Source organism: Lithobates pipiens, unplaced genomic scaffold, assembly GCF_037356315.1.
Source record: "Lithobates pipiens isolate NorthernLeopardFrog02 unplaced genomic scaffold, aLitPip1_a1.2 Scaffold_30, whole genome shotgun sequence".
NCBI lineage: Eukaryota > Metazoa > Chordata > Amphibia > Anura > Ranidae > Lithobates > Lithobates pipiens.
The window spans coordinates 27,621,124-27,634,249 of record NW_027507791.1 but is presented as its reverse complement, the minus strand read 5'-3'; the positions used below and the strand labels follow the sequence as shown (position 1 = coordinate 27,634,249).

The 13,126-nt window shown below is 53.6% G+C and overlaps 1 protein-coding gene across 1 annotated transcript in view; it reads left to right on the top strand.

Annotated features, from left to right (window-relative positions):
* TRIM46 (tripartite motif containing 46) overlaps positions 1-13,126 on the top strand; it is a gene marked incomplete at its 5' end in the record, with an annotated part of 33,213 nt that overhangs the window by 17,861 nt on the left and 2,226 nt on the right. Inside the window, 1 exon segment of the mRNA XM_077463817.1 lies at positions 1,364-1,661. Within this exon segment, the coding sequence (XP_077319943.1) occupies positions 1,364-1,661 (298 nt within the window).

The following is a 13,126-nucleotide window of genomic DNA, read 5'->3' as shown; positions in this document are numbered from 1 at the left end:
CTCCAGGTACACCCCTCCCCTACCAACAGCCCACCCATACCAACGGCCTGCCAACCACCTCCTTCATTATACCCTGCACACCCCGCCCGCCTGAGGTACGCCCCGCCCATACCAACGGCCTGCCCATACCAACGGCCCGCCCATTCCAACAGCCCACCCATTCCAACTGTCCGCCCATCACTTCCTTCATTATACCCTGCACACCCCGCCCGCTCCAGGTACGCCCCGCCCCTACCAACAGCCCACCCATACCAACGGCCCGCCCATTCCAACAGCCCACCCATTCCAACTGTCCGCCCATCACTTCCTTCATTATACCCTGCACACCCCACCCGCTCCAGGTACGCCCCGCCCCTACCAACAGCCCACCCATACCAACAGCCCGCCAACTACCTCCTTCATTATACCCTGCACACCCCGCCCGCCTGAGGTACGCCCCGCCCCTACCAACAGCCCACCCATACCAACGGCCCGCCAACCACCTCCATTATACCCTGCACACCCCGCCCTGACACCAACCTACCTCTAACCCTGACACCAACCTACCTCTAACCCTGACACCAACCTACCTCTAACCGTAACACCAACCTACCTCTAACCGTAACACCAACCTACCTCTAACCCTGACACCAACCTACCTCTAACCGTAACACCAACCTACCTCTAACCCTGACACCAACCTACCTCTAACCGTAACACCAACCTACCTCTAACCGTAACACCAACCTACCTCTAACCCTGACACCAACCTACCTCTAACCCTGACACCAACCTACCTCTAACACTTACACCAACCTACCTCTAACACTTACACCAACCTACCTCTAACCGTAACACCAACCTACCTCTAAACCTAATATCAACCTAACTCTTACACCAAACTACCTCTATCCCTTACACCAACCTACCTACAACTCTAACACCAACCTAACCCTTACACCAACTTACCTCTAACACCAACCTAAGCCTTACACCAACCTAACCCTAACCTTTACACCAACCTACCTCTAACCCTAACACTGACCTAACCCTTACACCAACCTACCTCTAACACCAGCCTAACCCTAATGATTGTCCTATCACTAACACTACTCCTAAGCTTAACAGTAACTCTAACCCCAACGCTGCTCCTAAAGCTTCTATTAATCCTAACACCTAACTCTTACCCTAAGGATATTACTAGCTTTAAGGTTAATTCCTATGCTACTCCTAACCTTAACACTACTCCAAGCACTGCTCCTAATCCTAACTCCAAACCTAACGCCCCCCCAACTCCAACCCTAACTCTGATTTCAAGGCTAACCCTAATTCTAAACCTACCTCCAACCCTTACGCTCACCCCAACTCTTCTCTCTCTCTGCAGTGCTAAACTTCTTCCTGGACAGCAGCTGCGGCTTCCCGAGGGACCGCCTGGTGGTCAGCAAGGATCGGCGGGCAGTGCGGAGCATCCCGGGGGTCCCCATGCTGTTTGCCGCTGAGCGCCTGATGACCAGCTGCCACGTCTCCATGGAGTTGGTGCTCGGAGATGTCGCCATCACTCAGGGCCGCTACTACTGGGAGTGCACGGTGGACCCCAGCTCCTACGTGGTGAAGGTGGGCGTCGGCCAGGAGAGCAAACTGCAGGAGTTATTCCAGATGCCACAAGACGTGGTGAGCCCGAGGTGAGAGCGCCAACCCCACCCCCATCATCACATTCCACCAATCATCAGGGGTTCCACCATCCCTATGCCGAGTTCCCGGGTCTGTACACCCGCTGTGCCCATTATGAGGGGTTCCACCATCCCTATGCCGAGTTCCCGGGTCTGTACACCCGCTGTGCCCATTATGAGGGGTTCCCACCATCCCTGTGCTGAGTTCCCAGGTCTGTACCCCCGCTGTGCCCATTATGAGAGGTTCCCACCATCCCTGTGCTGAGTTCCCAGGTCTGTACACCCGCTGTGCCCATTATGAGGGGTTCTCACCATCCCTGTGCTGAGTTCCCGGGTCTGTACACCCGCTGTGCCCATTATGAGAGGTTCCCACCATCCCTGTGCTGAGTTCCCGGGTCTGTACACCCGCTGTGCCCATTATGAGGGGTTCCCACCATCCCTGTGCTGAGTTCCCGGGTCTGTACACCCGCTGTTCCCATTATGAGGGGTTCCCACCATCCCTGTGCTGAGTTCCCGGGTCTGTACACCCGCTGTGCCCATTATGAGGGGTTCCCACCATCCCTGTGCTGAGTTCCCAGGTCTGTACCCCCGCTGTGCCCATTATGAGAGGTTCCCACCATCCCTGTGCTGAGTTCCCAGGTCTGTACACCCGCTGTGCCCATTATGAGGGGTTCTCACCATCCCTGTGCTGAGTTCCCGGGTCTGTACACCCGCTGTGCCCATTATGAGAGGTTCCCACCATCCCTGTGCTGAGTTCCCGGGTCTGTACACCCGCTGTGCCCATTATGAGGGGTTCCCACCATCCCTGTGCTGAGTTCCCGGGTCTGTACACCCGCTGTGCCCATTATGAGGGGTTCCCACCATCCCTGTGCCGAGTTCCCGGGTCTGTACACCCGCTGTGCCCATTATGAGAGGTTCCCACCATCCCTGTGCTGAGTTCCCAGGTCTGTACACCCGCTGTGCCCATTATGAGGGGTTCTCACCATCCCTGTGCTGAGTTCCCGGGTCTGTACACCCGCTGTGCCCATTATGAGAGGTTCCCACCATCCCTGTGCTGAGTTCCCGGGTCTGTACACCCGCTGTGCCCATTATGAGGGGTTCCCACCATCCCTGTGCTGAGTTCCCGGGTCTGTACACCCGCTGTGCCCATTATGAGGGGTTCCCACCATCCCTGTGCCGAGTTCCCGGGTCTGTACACCCGCTGTGCCCATTATGAGAGGTTCCCACCATCCCTGTGCTGAGTTCCCGGGTCTGTACACCCGCTGTGCCCATTATGAGGGGTTCCCACCATCCCTGTGCTGAGTTCCCAGGTCTGTACCCCCGCTGTGCCCATTATGAGGGGTTCCCACCATCCCTGTGCTGAGTTCCCGGGTCTGTACCCCCGCTGTGCCCATTATGAGGGGTTCCCACCATCCCTGTGTTGAGTTCCCGGGTCTGTACACCCGCTGTGCCCATTATGAGGGGTTCCCACCATCCCTGTGCTGAGTTCCCGGGTCTGTACCCCCGCTGTGCCCATTATGAGGGGTTCCCACCATCCCTGTGTTGAGTTCCCGGGTCTGTACACCCGCTGTGCCCATTATGAGGGGTTCCCACCATCCCTGTGCTGAGTTCCTGGGTCTGTACACCCGCTGTGCCCATTATGAGGGGTTCCCACCATCCCTGTGTTGAGTTCCTGGGTCTGTACGCCCGCTGTGCCCATTATGAGGGGTTAATTTTGTTTTATTGAAAATCTTACAAACAACAACTTATATACAATAAAACCATAATAAATAAATAAAAACATATTTACAAAATAATTGAATATAATTATACAAACCAGAAAGAACAAGAACAAAATAAACAGTGCAAAACAAATTGCACACAAGATAATCCCTATGGGAGAGCCAGACTAAGGAACATCACCGTCCCCATGCATGTAGCCTTTTATCAAAATTGTATTTGATCTGAAAATCTAAGGGAGTGAAAGAAGAATACAAAGAAAGCCGCACACCCCGAGATCAACAGGCAGCAGCTACAGAGCCCTGATATTCCTCCACGCCTTTATCCAGGCCTCCTGCTGCCACCTGTCTTTCTCAAGACCCCGAATCTTCCCAACCTCACCCCGTAAGGATACCTGACACCGTGCACTCCACGTGAAATAACGGACTACTAAAGTAACTAAAAAAAGGGTTTCCAAATCATAATCCCGACGAGTCTGGAAAGCCCCATACACCCACTCTGCATAACTCATATGGGGGAGGAAGGGTATACTCAGAGCCCTCCCCACCCTCTTGTACACCTCTATATTAAAAGGGCACTGAAGTAGAAAGTGATCCATGGACTCCACCACTCCTCCACACTCCACTCTCGGGCAGCCCCGATCACTCATGGAAAGAAACTTCAAGTTGCCCTTCACATATAGTTTTCCATGAAAGGCAAGCCAAGCCTGATCCCTAAACTTCATTGGGATTCTCTCCAAATTAATCAACCGCAAACCCACCCCCAAAACCAGGCTTGGGCAATCCCTCAAGGCCAGTGGCTCGCAAAAAACAGAGCTCATGATCCGCTTCTCAAGAAGTTTCCTTGGAAGAGATCTGACTTCTCCTGCCGTTACTTGCCACTGCCGAAGTATTTTCAAACACGGGGCAACATAAGCCGGGAGCTTATCATGCTTGACCCTCAGGCTTTTCACTGGCCCACCATTTTCCCAGTCTCGCAGAAAGGGCCTAAACCAGGACTGGAAAATACCAACCCACCCAGGCGGTCTCTCTGCCAACATGTTACCAAGATTGTACTTCACAAACATCAGAGAGAAAAAGACTACAGGGTTGATCATCCCTAGACCACCCTCCCGCCTAGAAAGGTAAGTCACATTCCTTTTGACAAGGTTTATTCTGTTCCCCCATAACAGCTGGAAGAAACAAGTATAGACCCTGGTATAGAGAGAAGCTGGCAAAACGCAAACAAAACTGACATATAGAAAAATCGGAATCAGGTAAGTCTTGATCAGATCAACCTTTTCCCTCAAGGAAAGCTGCCAACCTTTCCAGCTTGCCACCTTGGCATCGGCATTCTCCAGCCTGTTCACCCAATTTGCATGACCATAGTCACCTGGGCCAAATTCAATGCCTAGAACTCTAATTTTTTGCTGGGGCTCCGGGAAGTCATCCGGGAGAACAAAGCTCTCACCTTCCACGCCCATCCAGAAAGCTTCACACTTGTCCTGGTTGACCTTTGAACCTGATGCCTCTGAATACTGCGTTATCACTGAGACCACCTCCTGCGCCTCTCCAGTCCCAGAGACAAAAACAGAAACATCATCAGCATAGGCCACAACTTTCAAAGGAGGCTCACCAGCGATGCCCAAAGGTACCCCACACAATGGCCCATTCTCCAGCCTTCTGACGAAGGGGTCGATTGCAAATGCATATAACAGAGGACTCAATGGGCACCCCTGACGCACACCTGAGCCAACCACAAAGGGTTGCCCGACCCAACCATTAACTAGCGGAAAGCTTTCAGCCCCTTTGTACAAAATCTTGAGCCAATCAATGAAACCCCCCTCCAGGCCATATCTGCCAAGAAGGAGCCATAAGTACTCATGATTAACCCTATCAAAGGCCTTAGCCTGATCCAATGTCAGCAAAAATTTACCCCAACCAGCAGCCCTACAACGCTCCAAGGCCTCCCGGACGGCTAACACTGCTGAGAAAGTGCTTCTACCTTGGACCGAACAGTGCTGGTGGTGGGATAACAAACTGCCTGCCACTGGCGATAATCGCCAGAAAAAAATCTTTGCCAGTATCTTTCTATCGACATTAAGAAGGCTAATGGGGCGCCAATTCTCAATCATCGAAGGATCTTTACCCTTTGACAGAAGGATCACTGCAGATTGCCTCATGGAGGGAGGGAGAGAACCCTCCTGCAAACAGCTATTAAAAACCTCCGCAAGGTAGGGAGCCAGGATCGTCTTAAAACATTTATAAAACTCAGCTGTCAACCCATCTGGCCCTGGCGTTTTCTTGATGGCCAGTTTATCAATAGCCTGGACTACCTCATCTGCAGTGATTTCATCCGTCAAATTCATCAAAGGAACATTACTCTCCAGTCCTGGTGTAGAGTCCAAAAAACCCAACATCCTTGTCCGATCAAGGTTCCTTCCTCCCAGGAGATCGGCATAGTATGACCTGACAACCTCCAGGATCCCTGACCTAGACTTCGTCAGGGAGCCCGTACTGTCCTTCAGGCCATGGACCGTCTTAACTGCTACGCTCTGTTTACAGTTCTGGTAAGGGTCAGGCGAATGGTATTTCCCGTAATCCCTCTCCTGAACCAAAGAGGCGTGCCGGTCATATTCATGTCTCCTAAGGAGGAGCTTCACCTCAGAGATCGCCCCAGAATCTCCTCCATTCGAAACAAGACGGTCAAGTTTCCTCCGCAAACGCTGGTAGGTGATATACTTATCTCGCTGCTTCTTTCTTCCTATGGCCTTGAAAAGCCTAACAGTCCGCTGTTTTACAAGCTCCCACCATTCTGACTTGCTGTTGCAAAAGTCTAGGATCGTTACCTGTGCTTGAAAAAAGTCCTCAAAGGATTGTCTTACTCTCTCGTCTTCCAGGAGGGCCGAATTCAATCTCCAGATACCCCTCCCCCTAGGTGGCATGTCTGAGGCATTCAGAGTCACAGATAGAATACAGTGATCAGAAAACTCCACTGCCCGGCACACAGGTGCCGAAAAAGCAGAGTCTCCCTTTAAAAAAAACCTATCTATCCTACTCTGACTACTACCTCTCTGAAAAGTGAACCCCGTGCTGTCTGGGCAACGCTTAATGTGCGCATCTACCAGACCTGCTTCCCTAACTATCGCATTGAGAAAAAGGGTGTCATAGCCCAGCTTATCTCTGAAACCTCTCCTGTCTTTAGACCTAGTAATGGTGTTGAAATCACCTCCAAAGATAACCTGCTGGGCCGTAAAAAGAAAAGGCTTAATCTTTGTAAAGAGGCATTTCCTGTCCCACTTCGTCTGGGGACCATAGATGTTAATCAGGCGCAAGTCCTGCCCCCCTACAGAGACGTCCAAGACCATGCATCTCCCAATCTCTACCTCAATTACCCGCCGGCACGTTACCATACCAGAAAAAAGGACTGCAACCCCGCTGTAAGGCTCGGCCGCAAGAGACCAAAATGAGGGACCACGTCTCCACTCCTTCTTTGCCAGATGTATATCAGCCAGACTACTCAGATGGGTCTCTTGTAAAAACAAAATGTCAGCATCAAACTCGCTGAGCAAAAATAAGGCCATATGACGAGCGCTTACTGATCTCAAGCTGGCAACATTAATGGTTGCCACTTTTATCGGAGTGGGAACTGCCATTAGGGTAATTGAGGCAGACGTTTCTTAGCCTGACTACTCCCTCTGCCTGGAGAACCAGCACGCTTTGTTGCGCCCTGGCACTCATCATCCATGGAGGACGCTGAACTGAACGAGTCCCACTCATCATCATCATCATCCGACAGGACCTTAAACTTATTTTCCAAAGGCAAAACTACAGGATTTAAGGGAACTGAACCCCTTTTTTTCCTTCTTTTGCCCCTCCTCCTCCTATCCTCCAACCACTCCATATCATCTTTGGATAAACCACAACCAGCCTCCCCACACCTATCCTCCCCTTCAACCCCCTCCCCCCCACTCTCCCTTCCCTTATCTACCACCAGGCCAGCCTCCCCACTATTTTCCCCACTCCTCTGGCCCCCACGATCTGCAATAGGAACCCTGCAGCGTCGGGGGAGGGGGACTGGCACCACACCTGATGCACCAGCCTCAGCACCTCTTGCTGCCTCTGCAATTTTAGAAGACACAGAAGGATTGGACACAGAAGGATTGGACACATTCTTGGCAACTGAAACTTTACATACAGGCTGGGCGGACACAGACACATTGGGTACTGGCACAGACTGGGAGGACACAGACACATTGGGTACTGGCACAGACTGGGGAACCACAGACTGGGGAGACACGGACCCATTGGGTATGGGCACAGACTGGGGAGACACAGACACATTGGGTATTGGCACAGACTGGGGAGACACATTGGGTATGGGCACAGACTCCGATGGAATCACAGGCCCTCCAGCTGATGAGCTCTGTGCATCCTCCATGTCCAGACGGAAGAACTCTCTCATGAGCTCCGGCTTGTTGTGCATTGCCTCAGGACACTGACTATAAGGATGTCCCACTGCATTGCACAGATTACACCTTATAATATTACAATCCTTTGCCAAATGTCCTATACCCTGACACAGAGAGCACTTCATCACTGGACAGGAGGATGCAAGATGCCCTTTATCTCCACATTTATTGCAGAGCTTTGGCTGGCCCGGGTAGAAGATGGTCAGCCTGTCCCTCCCCAGGAAAGCTGAGGATGGCAGATGCTGGACGACATTATCAATAACCTTTAGTTTCAGCTGCACAGACCATCCCCCTGTCCATATTCCCCGATCGTCCAAAATCTTTCTCAGGGGGCTCAGGACGTCCCCATACCTCCTCAACCATACAGTCAGATCCCCTTGGGGTATGGATTCATTGCGCACAAGTATTGTCACCATCTTAATGAGGGGCTGGCGGGATATAAGTTTGGGGATGAGCCCTTTCCAGTCCGGCAGGCCCCTACACACGTGTTCAAACTTCTCCCAAAATATGTCCAGAGACTCGGGACGGATAAAGGACAAATCATATTCATAGGAACCTGCCGGACTGATCAGGGCGAAGATATCCGCAGGCCTAAACCCCATCTGCAGGATTTTATCCACCACCACCCTCCTATGTGGGGGGTTTCCATCACCTTCCCATTTCAATTGTACAACATTCCTCCTTTTAAACAGGGAGAAAGATAAAACGTCCCCATGGTCCCTCCCTGCTTGTTCCCCCTTCCCAGATCCTGTGGCAGCAACACCAGCATAAGTTTTTCTTCCAGCTTTTGCAGTCTTGTCCTCAGATACATTCAAACCTGCTGGCAGAGAGTCTGAATCAGCTGGGATAGCAGTCTTCCGATTAGCAGGACCCACCCCCTCCCCCGAACACTCAGCTTCAATCCTGGGAGCCATCGCAGTCTTGGCTGCTGCAGACTCCTGGAGAGCTGTAGTACTACTGCTCCCAGCATCACCTCCACCATTCACAGGAACAGCCGCTGTGCCTGGTCCAGGCAAAGTCACTGTATTGTCCATGGACCTCTCTGCAGACTGAAGCTGACAGTTATTAGCAGATGTTATTGCTTGCAGTACATTGTCTATGGGTCTGGGCTGACTGTCTGCAGTACCACAACCCTCAGCAGGCCCATTGTTATTAAAGATCCCACCATCCTGCACACACACAGTACCTGCAGCTGCTCTCTCCACAGGAATAGGAACGGTGTCCATCTTCTCCTCACCTTCCTGGGGAGCTGAATCTGGACTGGACTCCAGTTTGTTGATCAGATCCAACATGTCAGAACCTTCAACCTCCGGCTCAGATGTTCCACATTGCTGGGGAGGGAAGGGGACAGAGGCCTCCGCCATTGAGGGCTCAGCAGATGTCTGAGATGTTGAACAGCTGGGCTCATCCTCCGGGCCCACTTTCTCACTCTCTGCTTCCATCTCCTCGCTCTCCATGCAGGAAGAAGCTCCTTTCCTCATTTGATTAAATCGCTCCTCGTTTTTATATTTTTCTTTAAAAGCTCCACTATTCTCCTTCAGAGAACTCACCAATTCTTTCTGCTTCCGCAGAGCTTGTTCCAGGTCCTTCAATTCAGGCCTTAGAGCCGGTCTCTTCTTACTGAAGACTTTGGCACAAATCTGCTTCTTCTTTTTAAATTCAGATTTCAAAGCTCCCAACTTCTCCTCTTCCTTCTCAATCCGCTTCAGCGTTTCCACAATCCTCCGTCTAAAGGAAGACAGAGATTCATCCTTCCTTGGGCCAGGCCCAGAATCTTCCACAGGTTGAGGCCTATCCAGGGGGCCCCCGCCAGGGTCCTCCCCAGGATCCAGCATCCTTCCTGGGGCAGAGGAGTAACTCTAACCCCTGGTCTCTGGAAGCACAGGAGCAAAGGAACTAGCAACCTCTCACCTCGCTGTCAAGGAGAGGAATGGCAGTTTCCCACCATCCCTGTGCTGAGTTCCCGGGTCTGTACACCCGCTGTGCCCATTATGAGGGGTTCCCACCATCCCTGTGCCGAGTTCCCGAGTCTGTACACCCGCTGTGCCCATTATGAGGGGTTCCCACCATCCCTGTGCTTTGTTCCCGGGTCTGTACACCCGCTGTGCCCATTATGAGGGGTTCCCACCATCCCTGTGCTGAGTTCCCGGGTCTGTACACCCGCTGTGCCCATTATGAGAGGTTCCCACCATCCCTGTGCTGAGTTCCCGGGTCTGTACACCCGCTGTGCCCATTATGAGAGGTTCCCACCATCCCTGTGCTGAGTTCTCAGGTCTGTAGCCCCGCTGTGCCCATTATGAGGGGTTCTCACCATCCCTGTGCTGAGTTCCCGGGTCTGTACACCCGCTGTGCCCATTATGAGAGGTTCCCACCATCCCTGTGCTGAGTTCTCAGGTCTGTAGCCCCGCTGTGCCCATTATGAGGGGTTCTCACCATCCCTGTGCTGAGTTCCCGGGTCTGTACACCCGCTGTGCCCATTATGAGGGGTTCCCACCATCCCTGTGCTTTGTTCCCGGGTCTGTACACCCGCTGTGCCCATTATGAGGGGTTCCCACCATCCCTGTGCTGAGTTCCCGGGTCTGTACACCCGCTGTGCCCATTATGAGAGGTTCCCACCATCCCTGTGCTGAGTTCCCGGGTCTGTACACCCGCTGTGCCCATTATGAGGGGTTCCCACCATCCCTGTGCTTTGTTCCCGGGTCTGTACACCCGCTGTGCCCATTATGAGGGGTTCCCACCATCCCTGTGCTGAGTTCCCGGGTCTGTACACCCGCTGTGCCCATTATGAGGGGTTCCCACCATCCCTGTGCTTTGTTCCCGGGTCTGTACACCCGCTGTGCCCATTATGAGGGGTTCCCACCATCCCTGTGCTGAGTTCCCGGGTCTGTACACCCGCTGTGCCCATTATGAGAGGTTCCCACCATCCCTGTGCTGAGTTCTCAGGTCTGTAGCCCCGCTGTGCCCATTATGAGGGGTTCTCACCATCCCTGTGCTGAGTTCCCGGGTCTGTACACCCGCTGTGCCCATTATGAGGGGTTCCCATCATCCCTGTGCTGAGTTCCCGGGTCTGTACACCCGCTGTGCCCATTATGAGGGGTTCCCACCATCCCTGTGCCGAGTTCCCGGGTCTGTACACCCGCTGTGCCCATTATGAGGGGTTCCCACCATCCCTGTGCTGAGTTCCCGGGTCTGTACCCCCGCTGTGCCCATTATGAGGGGTTCCCACCATCCCTGTGTTGAGTTCCCGGGTCTGTACACCCGCTGTGCCCATTATGAGGGGTTCCCATCATCCCTGTGCTGAGTTCCCGGGTCTGTACACCCGCTGTGCCCATTATGAGGGGTTCCCACCATCCCTGTGCTGAGTTCCCGGGTCTGTACCCCCGCTGTGCCCATTATGAGGGGTTCCCACCATCCCTGTGTTGAGTTCCCGGGTCTGTACACCCGCTGTGCCCATTATGAGGGGTTCTCACCATCCCTGTGTTGAGTTCCCGGGTCTGTACCCCCGCTGTGCCCATTATGAGGGGTTCCCACCATCCCTGTGTTGAGTTCCCGGGTCTGTACACCCGCTGTGCCCATTATGAGGGGTTCCCACCATCCCTGTGTTGAGTTCCCGGGTCTGTACCCCCGCTGTGCCCATTATGAGGGGTTCCCACCATCCCTGTGTTGAGTTCCCGGGTCTGTACCCCCGCTGTGCCCATTATGAGGGGTTCCCACCATCCCTGTGTTGAGTTCCCGGGTCTGTACACCCGCTGTGCCCATTATGAGGGGTTCCCATCATCCCTGTGCTGAGTTCCCGGGTCTGTACACCCGCTGTGCCCATTATGAGGGGTTCCCACCATCCCTGTGCTGAGTTCCCGGGTCTGTACCCCCGCTGTGCCCATTATGAGGGGTTCCCACCATCCCTGTGTTGAGTTCCCGGGTCTGTACACCCGCTGTGCCCATTATGAGGGGTTCCCACCATCCCTGTGCTGAGTTCCCGGGTCTGTACCCCCGCTGTGCCCATTATGAGGGGTTCCCACCATCCCTGTGTTGAGTTCCCGGGTCTGTACACCCGCTGTGCCCATTATGAGGGGTTCCCACCATCCCTGTGTTGAGTTCCCGGGTCTGTACACCCGCTGTGCCCATTATGAGGGGTTCCCACCATCCCTGTGCTGAGTTCCCGGGTCTGTACACCCGCTGTGCCCATTATGAGGGGTTCCCACCATCCCTGTGCTGAGTTCCCGGGTCTGTGCACCCGCTGTGCCCATTATGAGGGGTTCCCACCATCCCTGTGCTGAGTTCCCGGGTCTGTACACCCGCTGTGCCCATTATGAGGGGTTCCCACCATCCCTGTGCTGAGTTCCCGGGTCTGTGCACCCGCTGTGCCCATTATGAGGGGTTCCCACCATCCCTGTGCTGAGTTCCCGGGTCTGTGCACCCGCTGTGCCCATTATGAGGGGTTCCCACCATCCCTGTGCTGAGTTCCCGGGTCTGTACACCCGCTGTGCCCATTATGAGGGGTTCCCACCATCCCTGTGCCGAGTTCCCTGGTCTGTACACCCGCTGTGCCCATTATGAGGGGTTCCCACCATCCCTGTGCTGAGTTCCCGGGTCTGTACACCCGCTGTGCCCATTATGAGGGGTTCCCACCATCCCTGTGCTGAGTTCCCGGGTCTGTACGCCCGCTGTGCCCATTATGAGGGGTTCCCACCATCCCTGTGCTGAGTTCCCGGGTCTGTACACCCGCTGTGCCCATTATGAGGGGTTCCCACCATCCCTGTGCTGAGTTCCCGGGTCTGTACACCCGCTGTGCCCATTATGAGGGGTTCTCACCATCCCTGTGCTGAGTTCCCGGGTCTGTGCACCCGCTGTGCCCATTATGAGGGGTTCCCACCATCCCTGTGCTGAGTTCCCGGGTCTGTACACCCGCTGTGCCCATTATGAGGGGTTCCCACCATCCCTGTGCCGAGTTCCCGGGTCTGTACACCCGCTGTGCCCATTATGAGGGGTTCCCACCATCCCTGTGCCGAGTTCCCTGGTCTGTACACCCGCTGTGCCCATTATGAGGGGTTCCCACCATCCCTGTGCCGAGTTCCCGGGTCTGTACACCCGCTGTGCTCATTATGAGGGGTTCCCACCATCCCTACAGTCACACACAAGGGTTTCTCCAACTGCTAAGGGGGTCAAATACTTATTTTACTCACTGTGTATTATATATTGATTAGTATAGACAATATATTGATAGGTATACATGATATATTAATCAGGGTAAATAATATATTAATTGGTATAATGATATATTGATCACTATAGGTGATATATTGATAGG